The sequence below is a fragment of the Poromitra crassiceps genome (assembly GCF_964638095.1).
Source record: "Poromitra crassiceps genome assembly, chromosome: 10".
Classification (NCBI taxonomy): Eukaryota; Metazoa; Chordata; class Actinopteri; order Beryciformes; family Melamphaidae; genus Poromitra; species Poromitra crassiceps.
In genome coordinates this window covers 14,420,817-14,438,664 of record NC_139631.1, presented here as the reverse complement: position 1 = coordinate 14,438,664, position 17,848 = coordinate 14,420,817, and the positions used below count along the sequence as shown (strand labels likewise).

At 45.1% G+C, this 17,848-nt stretch overlaps 2 protein-coding genes across 2 annotated transcripts in view; both read right to left on the bottom strand.

Moving 5' to 3' along the window:
• aopep (aminopeptidase O (putative)) overlaps positions 1-13,716 on the bottom strand; it is a gene marked incomplete at its 5' end in the record, with an annotated part of 114,077 nt that extends 100,361 nt beyond the window's left edge. The window contains 5 exons of the mRNA XM_083643958.1: positions 8,944-9,068; positions 9,797-10,010; positions 11,656-11,908; positions 12,322-12,491; positions 13,040-13,716. Of these exons, the coding sequence (XP_083500084.1) occupies positions 8,944-9,068; positions 9,797-10,010; positions 11,656-11,908; positions 12,322-12,491; positions 13,040-13,716 (1,439 nt within the window). The remainder of the gene's footprint in view (positions 1-8,943; positions 9,069-9,796; positions 10,011-11,655; positions 11,909-12,321; positions 12,492-13,039) is intronic.
• Positions 13,717-15,845: 2,129 nt separating this feature from the next.
• dock8 (dedicator of cytokinesis 8) overlaps positions 15,846-17,848 on the bottom strand; it is an 86,456-nt gene continuing 84,453 nt past the window's right edge. The window contains exon 48 of the mRNA XM_083644348.1: positions 15,846-17,744. Within this exon, the coding sequence (XP_083500474.1) occupies positions 17,693-17,744 (52 nt within the window). The 3' untranslated portion in view covers positions 15,846-17,692. The remainder of the gene's footprint in view (positions 17,745-17,848) is intronic.

The following is a 17,848-nucleotide window of genomic DNA, read 5'->3' as shown; positions in this document are numbered from 1 at the left end:
CCTCTGGGCTGATAGGGTCGCTCCGCCCCTGAATCAGATGAATGAGACGGGCAATATCAGGGCCAAATGCTCTGGAGATTCTAATAAAGTGAACATGTATACATGAAGCAGTTTGTGCCATTTGTGTGTAATCAGTGGCGTGCAGAGACATTTTGGGGGGGCAGGTGCTCAAGTGAAAAAAGGGCACCCCTCTCATAATTATTTACATAAAAAATACAGTGTGGTGTGTCCCTGGCTGACCACACTTAAACTGCCCACCTCCTTCCAATTTTCCCCCAAAATACTATGGCAATAAAGACCACAGATTTGCATGAACTTATTGCTAAAGTCGGTACAGGCTCAACACACATACTACAGAAACAGTGAGGTCAAGTTTGGAAAAATGGTCTCTCTACAATGAAATACTATGAAGACATCATCACACATGAATACAATTGGGCTCATTTAATCCACAAGAGTCTCGGCTTTCCATTCATACCCAAATTATGTAATTCCAATACTTTTTGGGAACGAGCAGAAATATTAAAATAGAACAAATCTATAGGTTACTGCATGCAAAAAAACTGATTTTCTTGCCAGAAACTGCATGGGATTAGCATAAAGTCTGCAAAGGGAAGACTCATGGGTACTCACAGAACCCTTTCTCATTCAGATATCTTGAGGTAAGAGATCAAGGGGCCCCTTTGAAAATGGCCATGCCAGTTTTTCCCTCGCCAAAATTTTGCCTAAATTTGGAGTGTTATTTAGCCCCCTTGCCGACATGCTAGCATGACACATAGTTGGTACCAATGGATGCATTAGGCATTCTAGCTTCGGAGAATATCAGTATCTTCACTCTAGCTTTAAAAACGGGTCCGCTAGCGCCTCTGAAACACAGTAACGTTGGCCGCAGACGTGTCTTGCTAAAAGGGCACTTATCCAGCACCACCTGGGGTCTATCTGTGCACGTCCCTGTGGGTAATTCTGCCTGGTAAAACAGCAGTGATTGAGGCAGCTGGTAGAGACACGCTGAGAGGCAGATATGTTTGCATGTGTGTGTGTGTGTGTTTATCAGAGCCCGCCATCAAGGCCTGTAGGGAGGTCCTGCCTCCTCTTGTAAAAACAACCAACAGTCATAACAAAGAACTGCACATTGATCCAGCTCAATCGAGGCGACAACCCCAGGATAGACTAAATGTCAAACATATTCAGATTGTTAACTTTGATTAAAAATCGCTTATTTCATCACCGCGGGTGGGCGGTGGGGGGGGGGGGGAGGAGGGATTTCAAGAGAACAGTTGGAACGCACAATGATGAATAATCTGTGTGCTACGCTTCGGACATCATCCCACCCCACGAAAACACATAACTAGACTATTATTTTAGCAACAGACGTCATTTATATACCGGTAGTCACAAGCACAGGAACATAGCTCGTTGTCTACAGTGAAGCAGACCAAACACACAAAAAAAACATGGAAACCGGCACTCTCTCAGGGGCGTTGGATATGTCTTTATTTGGCCACGTGGCGTGCGGAGCGGTCCTTCATAGGTCCGGCGGTGCCGCGCTTTGGGGACGCACAGACCTCGGGCTTCAAAGAGGGGGAGGAAATGCCGGGCCCTTCCTGTCACTCCCCCCGGTCAGGACCAAATGACGTGGCCATGATGTGATGAGGAGATTACGCATTCAAAAAAAAAAGCTCAGTCATGCACATAAAAACAAAAGCCTAGACGCACGTACGCACAATCGAAGCGAGCGCAAACAAACCCAAGCATGTACAAAGAAGTGTGCTCTCACACACACCCACACACACACACACGCACCCACCCACACCCACACACACACACACACACACGCACCCACCCCCCCCCACACACACACATATTACTAATAATTATTGATGTTCAGGGTCTGTCTGTGACAACGTCAGTGCATTTAGGGCTCTGGTTTTACAACATTCCCACATCCTTCAGTCACTCAAGACAATGCGCTTTCTTATACAGACCGGAGGAGGTGTTTTTCTAAAGCATCCCGCTGCTGCGCTCACTGATGGGAAAAGTACACACATTCTTTACTTAAGTAGTACAGTTTACTTGTGTAAAAAAAAGAGGCTAGTAAAAGTAGAAGTACTAATTCAACTTGTTTACTCAAGTAAAAGTAAAAAATGACAGGCTCTGAAATGTAAGCAAGTATAAAAGTAAAGTGTTTCTACATTTGACAAGTACAACTACATTTGAAAAGTGCTCTATAAATAAAGTTATTATTATTATTCTTATTATTATTATTATTATTACATCACTACATCACTGATGGCATCGCAATTGCTCGAGTGACACCACTGATGACAGATGACATCATAATTGCTTGAGTGACATCACTGAAGAGATCATCTGTGACATCATCAGTGATTTATGACACACTATTAGTGACCGCCACCAGGCTGAGCCATCTACTGTAGAACTGTACATCTAGTGATTTATGACCTCACTGTGACATCATCAGTGATTTGTGACAGCGCATCTTGCAACTCCATCTAGACAGACAGACACGCCTCCAATTATACTTATAGTAGTAGGTTTCGAAGACTATTACAATTAAAAGATCCCCTCCAAACATGTTTTAAGATGTGTAAAGACTATTATACTTTGATTAATAATTTGTGTGATATATGGTTTTTCCATTAAAAAGGTGCACATAAAGTGTGTGAGAGCTGGGAGAATGTGAGACGAGAGAGACAAACACCGTTACATGGTTTTTGTCTCTTGTGATTTAAAACTAAAGTAACTACGGTAACCTGTTTTGAAAATGTGAGTAGAAAATACATACATACAACCTCTACAAAAATACATATTTGTGTTAAAATGTAGGGAGTAAAAGTAAAAAGTTGTCAGAAAAATAAATACTCAGTAAAGTACAGATACCTGAAAATCCTACTTAAGTTCAGTAAAGAAGTATTTGTACTTAGTTAGTTCCCATCACTGACGGCCGGCCACCCTTTCATAAATTCTCTTTTGTCTTTCCTCTCATCACAGACACCACTTCATCCCTCCTCCATACTCCTCCATCATTATTTACAATTGTTCTTTCTCTCGCTCCCTCATCTCCATGTCTTTAAGTTAATACTAACAGCATCAGGAGAGGACACACACACACACAGTGCATTCCTCTCTCTCAGGCAGGTTCTCCATGGTGTCAGACAGAGAGACAGAGCAGCAGGCAGTCAGGAAGAAGCTAGGCAAGTGGGATAGACAGACAAATAATAATACACTGGTCTAGGTCCATATTAGACCTGATTATTTTGACTACCAAAGAACTCTTGGAGCCAGTGAATATCATTATGTTGAATTAAAAATGATTTATACAGTTGTACTGTTGTTTATTGCTCTTGTGTGATGTGCTGTAAAGCATTTTGGATCAACTGTGTTGTGTTTAAAGTGCTATATAAATAAAGATTCTTGTTTTTGCTGCCTAAAAATAAACTAAAATTGGGACGCAAAATCAGACGGACTGATGACTGACTTCATGGCCTGGAAGCTACATTAGTTTAAAGGAGGACTTACCTCCAAAACACTTTTTTTCAGCTTTTAACCAATATATATGACTTTGGGGGTGATGTGTGAAGAATTCTGGTCAGAATTTCCACATTTGACACCAAACTGTTGCCATTTTACCATTTGTATCATTTTTCAGCAGCATACCTGGCATAAGCGCCCTCTTAGGGTCAAAGACTGCTTTTTTTTTTTTTCTCAAATGAATGGGAGATTAGGGGCACACTGACGTCACAGTGCCCCCAAAGACTATGGGATTTCAAGATAATTACTCCCCTACCCCCCCTGTACCCTTTCGGCTCCTCAGAACTCCAAGCCTATTCCTATTGAAGTTTGCTCTTAAAATACTGAACCAAACGTCGTCAAAGTTGGCACATGTCTTAATTATAGTTAGTTTCCCGCTGAATGTGTCACTACTTTATTAATATCTTACCTGAATAAGCTCGAATGATGATGTATATATTATCAGTCCGAGTTGGAAGCAGCTGTCTCCAGCCCAGCCAGGCGGGAGAGAGTCCTACTGTAAACCTCATGCACTAGCTCCAAGCTCCGCGGGCGCGCGCAGCAGAGCAGAGCTCTCTGTGCTCTGAGAGTAGAGAGAGCAGTCTGATATTTCCGCAAACAAATATGGTCGCAGTTTAGCGCACATGTAAAATATAACGCTATACTACGACGTGACAACGTGACAAAGCTTCTCTAAACACATCGGCTACTATCATTTCCCTGCATCCCTCCTACTGAGATTATATCGGTAATGATTTTGGACAGACTGAATGCGCGGAGGAGAAGGAGAGATCTGCAGCTCTGCCCTGAGTAGCCCTGAGAGACACTCGCCTCGCTCCGACTACTGTGCCCGTCTGTGAAAAGCGTCCTGTCCAGTCGCACCTTCGCAAACAGATGCGGGATTCCCTCAATCCTGTACCCAATCTCAGACTGTATTCTCTAAATCGCACACCAGCTATTTCTGTCTGTTTGTTTGTTGCTCCGTGAGGTTACAAGCGCCCCATGCATGCAACAGGCTGTTTCGCCAGCCGGGGTCTGACAGGAGGGAGGAGGCGCAGGCAGCCTGCACTGCGCTGAGAGGAAAAAACTTTTGCACAACTTTTAACAACAATCACGAAAAGCCCCCAAACTAAAATGAAAAAGGGACTATATGGCAACTTGGACGAGGGAATGACGTAGAGAAATCTCGCATTGTGTTACCCCAGAACGGGGGGTTTGTCGTATTGTGCGGTGTGCTGCTGTAACGAGCCCATGCCACTTTGCTCTCGTAACGTAGTTCAACACACTGCCATAGAGTTACATGCAGAAAAATAATTAAATTTCTAGTTCGCCACTGAATTACCAAATTGATATAACTTTCAACCCTTTTGAGCAAAGCTCTTTCCATACAGGCCACCAGCGTTGGCTAATTGTTGATATTTATACAGATATGGCCCCTCTCAAATAAATTATTTTTGAGGCAATAGGCAAACTGTAATGGCGTCGATTTCCGAAAAAAAATCTGGACTTCAACACAGCCAAAGAGTCCAGTATAGACAAGAGCATATGTCATTTCTTGGTTTTTTTCATAGGTATTTTCAAATCACTGTTCTAATACATATCTAGGGGGTAAGTCCTCCTTTAAGCCTAGTGTGTGGATCACAGAGTCTTGTGGGCGCACAGTGGACATGATGACACAGCCCTGGAATCCAGACCTGCCCTCTCTTGACTTCTTAATCTCGGGTTTCCTGCCCTCCCTCTCTGTATCTTAGTATAAAAACTTCACGCCACCCTGAATCCTCCCTTCTCTGTATCACAGTACAAAAGCTTGGTACCTCCCTGCCACAGCTCCCTGGCCCGAGAGCCCCTCCGCCCCTGCCATCATCTCCACTGGGGGCAGTGCACAAAAACTGCGCTTGGCTCGTTGCCAAGAACTGGGGCCCACATACTTCCCAATCTCCAGATTAAATAGCGCCAGCCTCTGAAGTCCTTCCAGAGGCTAATGGCTTTTGTTGCTGGGAATAATCCACACATCCTCTCCCACATCCTGGGGGTCCACTGGCCAGTCGTGAACCCCCCCCCCCCGCGCGCGCGCACCTTCACCCTCCCTCCCTCCCTCACATCTCCATCTCAATCTACAGCTCCAGCTTGGTTGACCTCCCCCTCCTTCCTGCGTAATGGCACAACCCTGCGGGCAAAGTGTGGAGGCGGGGAGGACTGAACCACCCGCATCGAGGGGAGGCTGCAAGTAAGCGGACACTTGGGTTGAGACCCATGCCGAGTTTAATAGGGAGTCAGTGCAGGTGCTGTCTGAAGCTTAATGAAGGTCCTAAATCTCTGCTCTGTCATCTGGAGCTAACCGGAGTTTAAGCAGCCAGGGCAGAAGGGTTGAGTGCCTGGGAGCGATCCTCATAAGGCAAAGAAAACATCCGTCAGCCGATAGCCAGAAGAGAACAGCCTCTCTGTGTCAGCACTTGACAGGCACTCAAAACAAATACAGGCAGGAGAATGATCTTCAGAAGAAGAGGGGGAAGCCCGTTGGTCCATCAAAGGCAGCTCTGTGTCGAGGGTATAGTCGTCATGTAAATATGCAAAGCTGAGAGCCAGGTCTAGACGGTGACCCTCTTGTCACCCTTTGTCCCTCACAATCTCTCTGATCCAGTCAGACCACTCTGAGCTATGATGTCAGAAATGCGTGTAGAATACATATTCACTTATGAGCTCATATCCTGTCTGGGGCACATTTCTCCAGAGAGGCAGAAGGGGAGGGGGAGAGAGTCAGAGAGAGAGAGAGAGAGAGAGAGAGAGAGAGTATTATGGTTACAGACCACAGACACTGGGACACTGTTCACTGACCACCCTCATCAGATAGGTTACTTGATCAACACATGAGTTAAAAAAGACCAGACAGACGTCTGGTCTAAGTAAACTTTGCTTTATTTCTTTATTTTGCTTCAATTTCCAATTTTGAGTGACATCTACACTGTCATACTTTATACAGCTGAAATTACTTAAAACGATCACTATCATTTTCTTAATCACGTTTCCCCCCCCCCGTTTTCTCCCAATTGTACATGGCCAATTCCCTGTTATTAGGGTGTCCTAGTCGTTGCTCCACCTCAGCCGATATGGGTGGAGCCGGACTAGCACATGCTTCCTCCGATACAGTCTTTTCACCTGGCAGCGAAGAGTTTCACCGGCAGGACGTAGCGCATGGGTGGATAACGCTATTCCCCCCAGTTCCTCCCCCCCCCAAACAGGCCCAAATGATGTGGCCGACGAGAGGAGGAGCTAGTGCAGCAACCAGGACCTTAATCTGGCTTCCCACCTGCAGACACGGCCAATTGTGTCTGTATGGATGCCCGACCAAGCTGGAGGTAACAGGGGGGCTCGAACCTGCAACCCTCGTGTTGGTACTGTAGGCAGCTATGGTGAAATGGTTGATTGGAGAATTGGACAGGGAAAACTGCTATACACAGGCAGCTGGAGGAGTGAGGGATACATTACGAATGCAAGGGGAGAAACAGAAAGAGAGGGACAGTCAGGAGATACAGTAAACGGAGAGCATGGAGGAGACGGCAAAGGCTGAAGTGAGAGGAGGACAAGAGAGAAAAACGAAGAGAAACGAGCGAAAACGGGAGAGAGAGAAAGACTGGGAGGATAAATAAGGAGAGGAAGTAATGGGGAAAGGAGTTATCAGGAGCTGGAGAAGGAGAGACTGTGAGAGGGTGAAGGGGACCGGAGAGAGGGAGAGAGGGGGGCTGGCCGGGGCGGTGGGGGGGATCAGTTGGGGGTATGATGGTGAATCTGTCAGGCTGCGGGTTTGCCGCCAGACCTCCACTCAGACTAAAGACGCACGCACGCACGCGTTCACACACACACACACACACACACACACACACACACACACACACACACACACACACACACACACACACACACACACACACACACACACACACACACACACACACACACACAGGCCTAGTGTGGTGCAGTGAGCGTGCAGACCACCTGAAAGCACTGCTGGTAAACAGCATAACACAGCAGGCTATTGACCGGCTTGCTGCTTCAATGTGGCTGTGCCCATAGAAGGGGTTAGCCAACTCTCTCACCAGGAGGGTCAGGGTTTGGGGTTTGGGGTCTGTGAGGGTTACGAAAATGGGGGCACATGAGAGGTTGGGGAAAAGGGACGACTCACTTTGGACGACAGGGTAAACTTCATGCCTAAAAAATGTGAAACTTTAAAATGTAAAAAGGCAAAGTGATGTGATGTGATGGGTGTATGGAAAAGGGCGGGGTAGAGAGAGGGTCGAGTTTGGGAAAAGAGACGAGGGATGATTGGGTGTTTGGGACGGAAAAAAGGATGAATGACGAGAAGAGAACAGTTTTGGAAAATGGAAGAAGGATGGGAGGGGTTAGAAATAGGAAAAGAAAGTCCTGAAATGGCAGGGCTTAAGAGTTGGGACAATGGATGAAGACAGGGCTAGAATATGGAAAAAGGGGTTTAAATAAGAGCTTAGTGAAGAACAGGATGAAGATTCCGGTATCTTTTTATACGTTTGATTCTGACATTCCGTGTTCCCCCTTGAGCACGTTGGGGTTCTTTTCTTGTCAAGAGCACTTCAGCGGTGATACCATCAAGCCTCCAACTCACAACCGAAACACATCATCCTATCAGTGGCAGGGATAAGCTACGAGATTCAGAGGATAAGTGCTAAGGGCCGGTATTGAGCAAGAACAGATTTTGGAGGAGGTTTGGGGGTTGGAAGGTTTCCACTGAGAAGTTTGAGAGAGTGAGAGTGATGTGAGATGTGAAGTATGACATTAATGACAGTTTGACAGCAACCCAAATACTCCACCACATAAATCTATCTGTATCCTTCCAAAGTCCTCCCTCTCTCCCAGTGCGTCATTTGTAAATCAGGAGTTCCCAGAACACAGAGAGGGTGCTGTTCAGGCGGGTGAGGGGGAGAGAGAAAGTCACGGAAGACATGAAGAAAAAATCATCAGTGACTGCAGCACATTGGACAACGCCTGGGTGCTAGCTGTTAAAACTAAACAAACCCAAACAAAACTGTCATCGCAAACAAAGTATTATTTATGTGTTAATCAGAGCATTCACAATTATAAAATCAGCAGGGGGAGGCCCGCCACACTTGTAAAAAAGTAAACTATTTCCAAGTTGTTTGAATGAGAAAAATCTGTTCAGAATTACGTGTTCTCTCTGTGGTAGGCAGCGAATACATTTCTAATCGTAACCCTTGATGGACTGGTGATACATCATAATTGACACGATTAAATAGGTGCAGGTCCCAATCTGGGAGGTCCCGGATCCTGTTCCGGCAGGATCCGGCACAAATTAAGCCCTGCCTCTCCTCTCTCCACCTTTCTCTGCCCGCCTGCCCACCCACAGCAGCCACCCTTCGTTACCTGGCCATGCCCAGGCTAGAGAAGCCTGCTGGGACGATGAGAACGTCAAGGCGGGGAAAGGGGTGGACACCCAGGACAGCGTAGGCTGCAGCCAGACAGCGGGGCAACAGGGCGAGGACTCCCATCTGGAAAAGGAAAGCAATGACTGTTTTTTATTATTGTCATTTTCATCAACAAATTGGCCTTAATATTAACAAAGTGGCCATTTTGAACAATCAGGGTGGCAAACTCTACCTGGAAGACATGAAACAAGCATTACTTCAGCATGTAAGTGAGAAGGCAAATAACCTTAACAAGCCAATTGATTACCCTCTGGATTCTTCAAATCCATTAATTTTTAACATTTTCTTTATAGTGGAGAATCTAATAATTCTCCATATATATATATATATATATATATATATATATATATTGGGAACATTATCATAAACATTATTATCATTAACATTATCATCAACCTTATCATCGGCAGAGGATCTAGGGAGAGTTGTAGACTAGCACATGTTTCCTCCGATACATGTGCAGTCGCCAGCTGCTCCTTTTCACCTGACAGCGAGGGGTTTCACCGGCAGGACGTGTCACGTCGGTGGATCGCGCTATTCCCCCCAGTTCCCCTCCCCCCAAACAGAGGAGGCACTACTACAGCAACCAGAACACATACCCTTAATCCAGCTTCCCACCCGCAGACGCGGCCAATTATGCCTGTATGGATGCCCAACCAAGCCGGAGGTAACACGGGGGCTCGAACCTGCAACCCTTGTGTTGGTAGGCAGGGAATCTACCACTGCACTACCTGGACGCCCAATAAAATATGATTAACTGAAGCTTCAGTGGTTCTTCATCAAAACTTCACCTGGGCCTTCTGCAGCAGGCAGTCGGGGGCAAACACACGATGTGGAACCACCCGCTGGGACCAAGCCGACCCTTCGGCAAATCGGCAAGGGTAGTCGCCATGGGAACAGGAGATGCTCTCATCAACCATGCCTGAATAATGAGTTACAGGGTGCCCCTCATCCTCAAGGCAAGAGTCACAGAATGTAGAATCTGAGCAGGTGGTCCGGTCTCCGCTGTAGCAGATTAAAATGGGGGAAGAATGTGAATTCAAGGTTAATACAGAAGACTTTGCAGGCATGGGATAGAGAACTAGGACAAGAGTTAAACTGGGATGCAATTTGGGATAATGTTACTGGTGCTTCGAAGAATCCAAACCATCAATATATACATCTGAAATTTTGTCATAGAGCGTATCTAACACCGAGAATTAGGCATAGGATGGGATTGGTAACTGACCCATTTTGTTCGTTCTGCCACCCGGGAACCATTGGCTCTTTTATGCATGTTGTATGGGAGTGTCCAGGGGTGTTGGAGTTTTGGGGGAAGGTTATTAATACGCTGTCAGACCTGCTGGAGGTGCAACTCCTGGTGGACCCGGCAGTACATTTGTTGAATGATGACTCGCATATCTTCTTCACCGGAAAATCACGTAATATCTGGCTAGCAGGTCTAACGGCCGCCAAAAAGATTGTTGCTCAACGTTGGAATCCTCCGCATGATATCTCACATACTCATTGGCTTCGGAGCTTTTTGGACATTTCATACCTGGAACTGTCTTCAGCAAGAATTAACAATGCAAAACCAAACACGATTTTAGTATGGACAGATTTAATTTCGAAGTTAAAAGGTCTGCTGATTAGGTGATTATTTTTATTTTATGTCTGCCTGTTTCTTGTTTTTGTTTTTGTTTTAATTTATATGGTCAGTTGCAATATCCGGATTGGTGGTAGGGAGTAGGGGGTGGGGAGGGCATTGGGTGGGTAGAGGGATAAGTGGGTTTCTAATTATTCATAATTGTATGGTAATCGTAGGATAATGTATGTAATATATGTATGTTTTGCCTAAAAAATAAAAAATGAATGATAAAAAAAAAGGTTAATACAGAAGACTTAATGAATTATTTTTGAAAGAATATACAGTACTAGAGGCGGGGAACCCAATATGGCACAATGTGTCCTGTCTCAATGTGCTAGGGCATGGAAACGAGAGCAATGGAAATATGGAATATATACGTCACAAAGGCAAAAACCACAGTGATCCCAAAAATATCGAGGTGCCGACATGCAATCTCATTCACTCTAAATCCAATATCCAGCATTAACTCCATCTTCAGTATTAGGACTGTTCCAAGGGTTCCGTGCGAGATCCAAGTTTCCTTCCAACCATTCAGTGAAAATAAAGGCTCTCCTTGTAGCGGGAGATTCCTGGGGCCGGCAGCAGGCTACGGCTGGGCTGATGCTGGAGGAAAACCGGGAGGGGAGGAGGACGATTACTGGAAACCCAGAGGCAGACCTGCCAACCTGCAGGGCAGCGGAGAGGACACCCCAGACCTACCCTGTCTAATGTCCCGGGCTCTACTCTATATCCTGTGCCTGAGCTGCAAAATTGTTTTCAGCTTGTCTCCAAAATGTTATTTCTGTTTAGTTTAGCACACGCTAAAGGAGCGAGCTTCAATGTACTTGTCACAAAAAAACCTGATTGATTAAGTGCTGCACGCTATCCATCACCTTAACTTCACCTGCACCATTTTTGGGATGGCGAGCGGAAAGTTTTGCCGTGGAATGCTGAAGGGCCAGACGTGGGTTAATGGCAGTCTGGAGAGTGTGGAGGTCTTACGAGAAGAAGAGAAGAAAAGAACGGGGAAAAATAATAAAATACCTGCCAGTCTGGAGCGAGGAGCCCTTTACTCCTTTACTGGTGGAGCTCCCAGGTCCAGACACGAGCTCAGTCCCGGCCCCGGCCCCGGGCCCGGCCTCACGTTTGGCTGTCTCCCCACTATCCGTCCTGCCCCTCACCCCTCTCTCCGCAGCAGAGGGGAGCTCTGCGGTGGCTTGGCGCCAGTGGCCCACTGCCAAGGTGAACGTGGAGGCAGGCATGGGCATGGTGACGTAGTAGTTCCAGATTGAGAGACCTGCATGCAGGGAGAGGAACGTCAGGACTCAGAGAGAGAGGGGCAGCAGACGAGATGAGATGTCAATAAGAAAGAGACTGTGGGGAGAAGAGAGATAACTGAGGGAAAACTCGTGAAAAAAATCTAAACTACAGTAGTACTAATCTCAGTCAACTGTACTGATGATTGCCTGATCTGATTTCAGAGCAGAATTATTTTAATCTATTTTTCTATTTAACCTTTATTTAACCAGGAAGTCCACTTGAGATTCAGAATCTCTTTTCGGAGAGACCCAGCAGCAAATAAGGAGTAGTACCAGAAACGACATTAGAAAAGACAGTAAAACAATGTCTAATTGTTTCTGTTTGATATGTAATGAATAATCATAACCACATGCAACACTATATCTGTAAAGGTGATGATGGCAGACTTACCTGTGTCCTCATCCTCAGTAGGTATGGCCTGATCCTCCCCGCTCATCAAAACCACAAACTCGCTGGGGGCCCGGACCGTCGCCTGCCACGTAGACATGGCAACAGGCGGCTCCTGGCAGGGGAAGAGGGCCCGATTGTTGATGGGAGAACCTGCAGTGTAAACACACACCCTGGAAGGGTAAACAATAGTAAACTATAAACAACCCTCATTTCAAAGCTCAAAGGATCTACACGCGCACGCACGCACGCACGCACACACACACACACACACACACACACACACACACACACACACACACACACACACACACACACACACACACACACACACACACACACACACACACACACACACACACACACACACACACACACACACACACACACACACACACACACACACACACACACACACACACACACACACACACACACAGAATGGAATGGAATATAATAGCCCCAGGCTGTTTTTGTGAATTAATGAATCTGTCTTTCTCAATTGTAACACAGCAAGCTTAAAATATTACACTGTAAATCAAATAGCAGGAATCTGAGCAAGTAAACAAAATAGCAAGCCAAAGCATGGAATTAAACTTGATCAGTATAAAGATCATATAATACTGTATATAATCAGTTTCTAATTCTTTAAGATACATCATAATTATGTGATGCCACCAAACCATTATGTGGTTTCACTAATTTTCTTCCTGAGACCAACCTGTGGTCCTGGTCTTTGGTCCACCTGACAGAGCCTCCCGCTGGCCTGGTCTCATAGCAGACCCTCAGGGCTCGAGGGAACTCCTGGGGTGACGTTACCCCGCTCTTCCTCACCTGTAGGCTCCAGCGGTCTGTATGGAAACTCAGCGAGCCCCCGGCCTGAGAAGCAGGAGCACGGCTACACCGGGAGAAGAGCCGGTGCTGCTGCCTCCATTGACCCGAAGGGATGGAAATCAGCTTCTGAATTAGGGCTACCGATTGGCTGATCGGGTGGCCCCCAGATCTCTCATGTGGGACCCCCTCTAGGAGGCTAGACATGGCCGACACTGAAGTGATGTCCAACTCCTCTACCTTTGACACGGCCAGGTCACAGCAGTCCAGCACCATGGTAAAATCGACTTTCTCAGCTTCATCTCCAGCCTGAGATCCAGATCCATCTCCTTCTGCAGCCAGACTCTGCTCAACCTCCTCAACTTCCTCTCTGTCTCCATCTCCAGCTTCAACCCCATCCTCCCCTCCGGCTCCAGGCTCCAGGAACAGAACCACATTACCGCCGATGACCCTCCTGTCGAAGTCAACAGTCAGGTCCAGTACATAGTGCCTGACCAGTATGTGGCTGGTGTTGGCTCTGAGGGGAAGGTCGTCCGAATCGGGGTCTAGGTCTACATCAGGGTCCATGTCACATAAAGGGGGTCAAAGCTCAGCAAAGGATGGCTGAACCTAGAGAGCAACAAGACCAACATTGAAATAAGGCTGTATTTATTTATTCATTCAGGTTTTTGGCTGGATTTCTACTGAGCTACAGTTTTGTCATTTACAGTATAGGGGAATTGATTAAGCGTGTGTTTATGAAAGTTTGCTATTAGCATAAACTATTAGCGGGTATCCACAGAGCAAGACTGAAGCACTTCAGGCTCTAGCTGCTCTAGCAGAGCACTGTGATGGGGCCAGATCTGCTCAGTGCACTCAACTCAAACGTAAGTGTCATACTCCATCTGTTGACACATTCCACTCATGTGCCCAAACAGGAAAACAAGTTTCGCAATGCCATTTTTCACGAGTGTTTATGAAGAAGCAACATGCCTCAGCCCAACGCCTTAAATGGCTAACTATCCGCAGTATCCTATATTAAAGCTCTTATGAGTGTCCTTACTGTGACAATCCCTCCATTTAGCCTGCACCCGGCATGAGGGAGGCTTGGCAAGACAGAGGTGCAATTACCATTTACAGGCAGAATTCCTCAGAGTTTTCTCTGCGCAGCAGTCCAGTCATTAAAACAGGGTTAGAGGGATACACAGCTACTGTACAGGGAAGCTGTGGTACTGAGACAACACATCTGTAGTCTAGTTGGCCGATCTGCTACTTGCACGGCTCAGTAACTACTTGTTATTATAGACTTGTTATTGATGATTAGATTGAGTTTCTGCTCATTCTCCTCTCACAGATTGAAATAACAGAGAGCAGTGAGCCTGAGGCTTCAAGTTGATGAGAATGAGCAGCAATAGGCCCTTTTTCACAGCAACCGTTTGAGGTGGTAAAGCAGGAAGTAAGGCGGGTGTAACCCATAACATTAACGAGGGCCTGGCACTGGAACACCTAAGTGGAATGGAGCCATCATATTGGTTACACCTGCTTTACCACCTCAGAACGGTTCCTGTGAAATGGGGAGTCTACAGAGTATTTGTAATATTTCAACAGCTTATGAGTTGTCATTGAAGTTGACATTCAACAGATTTTTTTTAAGTACTGTATAGCCTAAGCCTACTCACGTGGAACAGGAGCAACAATCTGCGTGTTGAATCTCAACTAATAAGCTGTTAACATCTACAGAAGATAAAGACAAACAGTTGTTGAATGCAGCTAAGCTGTTGAAATGTAGCCTGTGTGTAGGCGGACTATCAAAATAAAGTGTTAGCTTCACTGTTATCGAAGAGGATTAGCCTACATCATCTCCTTTTGAAATACAGTACCGAACACATGATGCAGTCTAAACTTGCAGGAATGGGGTGCAGCCTTGACGTTAATTATACTATAACGTTAATTGGCAGCTCCGTTTACCACGGAGTCACACATTTAACGACGTTCACACAAGCGAGGCATCTTCATTGACAGTCCATATCGCCGGTGTGAGGAAGTGGGAGCAACACGAGACTGTTCCGTTTCATGCAAGGCACTTGCTGTGCACAACTGCCTTAGCGCTGTTGCCAGAACAAGTTTTGTTGTCATAGCTCACAACACGCCTATAAACAATGTGCGTTCCGCGTCGCATCCGAAGGAACTTTGTGTGAAGGAAAAACAAACAAACCTGCATCCCTGCATCCAGCATGTTGAAGGCGAGTGTTTATGACGTCATGTATAGTGCGACGGCAGCGGATTGTAGTTCCTCCTCCCGCTTTTCACTGTAGCTGTAGTTTTACCCATCTGGATAGTTACCCCACTATGAAAGCTGATAAGTTTTTATATTAAACATTATTTTATTATTTCTAAATATTTACATAAATATTTAGAAATAATAAAGTCTTGTCTTATCGGTTTGAGATGACTCATTCAATCAATCGACCCAGTTCTAAAATTTAGTTTATCCAAAATATATGACCTATATATATCCAATTCTGAATCTGGTATAGCCACATGCATGATAGCCAAATTAAATCTGAGAATGCATATATATGTACTGTATTATGGTACTGATCATCAGGAGATTTAACTATTCAGTTTTATTTTCCACAGCCAGGTAGGCTATTATTATTGAGTGAAAGATAGTCATCAAATGCAGTGATGGCACATGTACATATATTAACGTTTTATTCAAGTGCATGGCCATGACATTATGTGCATGAGAAGGAATTACAATTCCACATTTAATACAACGCACATTAACATAAAAACAGATGAAGACAACAGCTTCCAGTGGTTGAATGCCACTGAATACCACCAATATCTCTTGTAACACATGTAAGTATACCGTATGTTTCAGAAGTAGTATACAATAATACTTTAATAATTTAATAACGGTGAGCAAAGCTGTATCGTTTTTGTCCATTTTAACATATTTAGTCATTTTAACAAAAATAATTCAACATTCAATGGTCTGTAAATCAGGAAAAAGATTACAGTAATGAATAATAAAATGTACACCTACTTATGAAATATCCGGTACATTTACATATAGGTGGTGATGATCATTGAAATACAATGACGTGTGACAGAATACCAACATGGAATGAAATGTATTCATCATAGGTTTCTCTTTTGGAGTGTATTCTGACACAGAGTCAACACAATTTACATCACAAAGCACAATTGGGTGGAGTGACAAATTACAAAATATTGCATCTCTGGTTAGGTATCTTGGTTCATATGTAAATAGGGAAAGACTTAAATTTGGCACGGTGTGCATTGTATCCTAAGAAGTGATCTATTTACAAACAGGTACTGAAACTACCTGAACGTACACTGAGATTGTTACTCAGCCACTGAATGCCTACCAAATCACTGCCAATTAATATCATTGCTATTATTTTATCTAAAAATACATTTCCATACAATAAAATGCAAAATAGTTTCTCATAACTTTGTAAACATCTTCTTTGCAATTATCTGACATAATACCTCTACTATATACATACATCATAATGTGGATTTAAAGATGAGCCTTGTGCTTTCGACTTAGAGCCTCCGCTAGGTTTTGTACCAGGATTAAATCAATATCCACCTCCTGTGTAATCACAATAACTCTTCATAAGTTAAACTCTACTCCTATAGCTACATGACCAGTTGTGTCTAACAAAAATAAGACAAGTAGCTATGGCCTGGAGAGTTAACACAGGAATTTGGATCTATTTTTACAGTGAGAGAATCCATCCGTAGTCTTTGCTGCTCTAGCTGGCACACGTCATGCGTATAGACACTCAGACAGGAGTGGAATTTCAGAAGCCCTTTAGCACATAACAGAACCATTTATCATCACAGAGTACAAAGTGGCTTCCGTACGCTGGCAAAAAGAATATGCCCATACACTACTTCTTGAATACACAGACATGCACTCGCACACTTTCTGCACACTCACTGACACACCCACACACACACACACACAAGACACTAGCATTGTTGGCACCTATACAGTCCCTGGGCCAGCAAGGACCTCGAAGAGGAACTCCAGTCTGTTTCTTTACCAACCCACAGGAAATGTTTGCAGCATTATTAGGAGTTGCGGTTATCTTAAAAAAAAATGGAGGGGGGAGGAGGAATTTTGAAAAACAAACAAACATTGTGTAACAATGTAGAGTGAAATGCAGAATCAGCTACACTCTGCTTGAGATCCCCGCCCCCTTCCCTATGTACTGTCCTCCTGTTTCCTGCTTTTCTTTCCTGTAACAAACAGCCATGGGAGAATAAAATGGGCATACAGCTTAAGTCTATTCAGGAAAACAAAAACTAGTGAATGCTGGATTGTGGTGAAACTGATTGGGAGTCCTCCATTGTGGACACACGTGTGCACTGCTCCCCCGCAGAGAAGTGCATGGGTATCACCGGTTGTTCCTCTCCTCTTCTCTCTCCTCTTTCATGTTATCTCTTCCTCTCTCTCTCTCTCCGTTGTTGCGACACCCTCCCCTGCCTCTCCGTGGGTCCGTCTCAGATGAGCCATGGCATCTCAGGAGTTTTCCTCCGGAGCTCTGCGGAAACTTAGCCGTTTGAAGGAATCCCTTTGAGAGGGAGGAGGGGGGGAGAGAGAGAAACAAAAGATAGGGCAAGAAGAGGAGGAGAAGGCAGGGCAGGCAGAGGTAGTGGGAGAGGGAGAGGGAGAGGA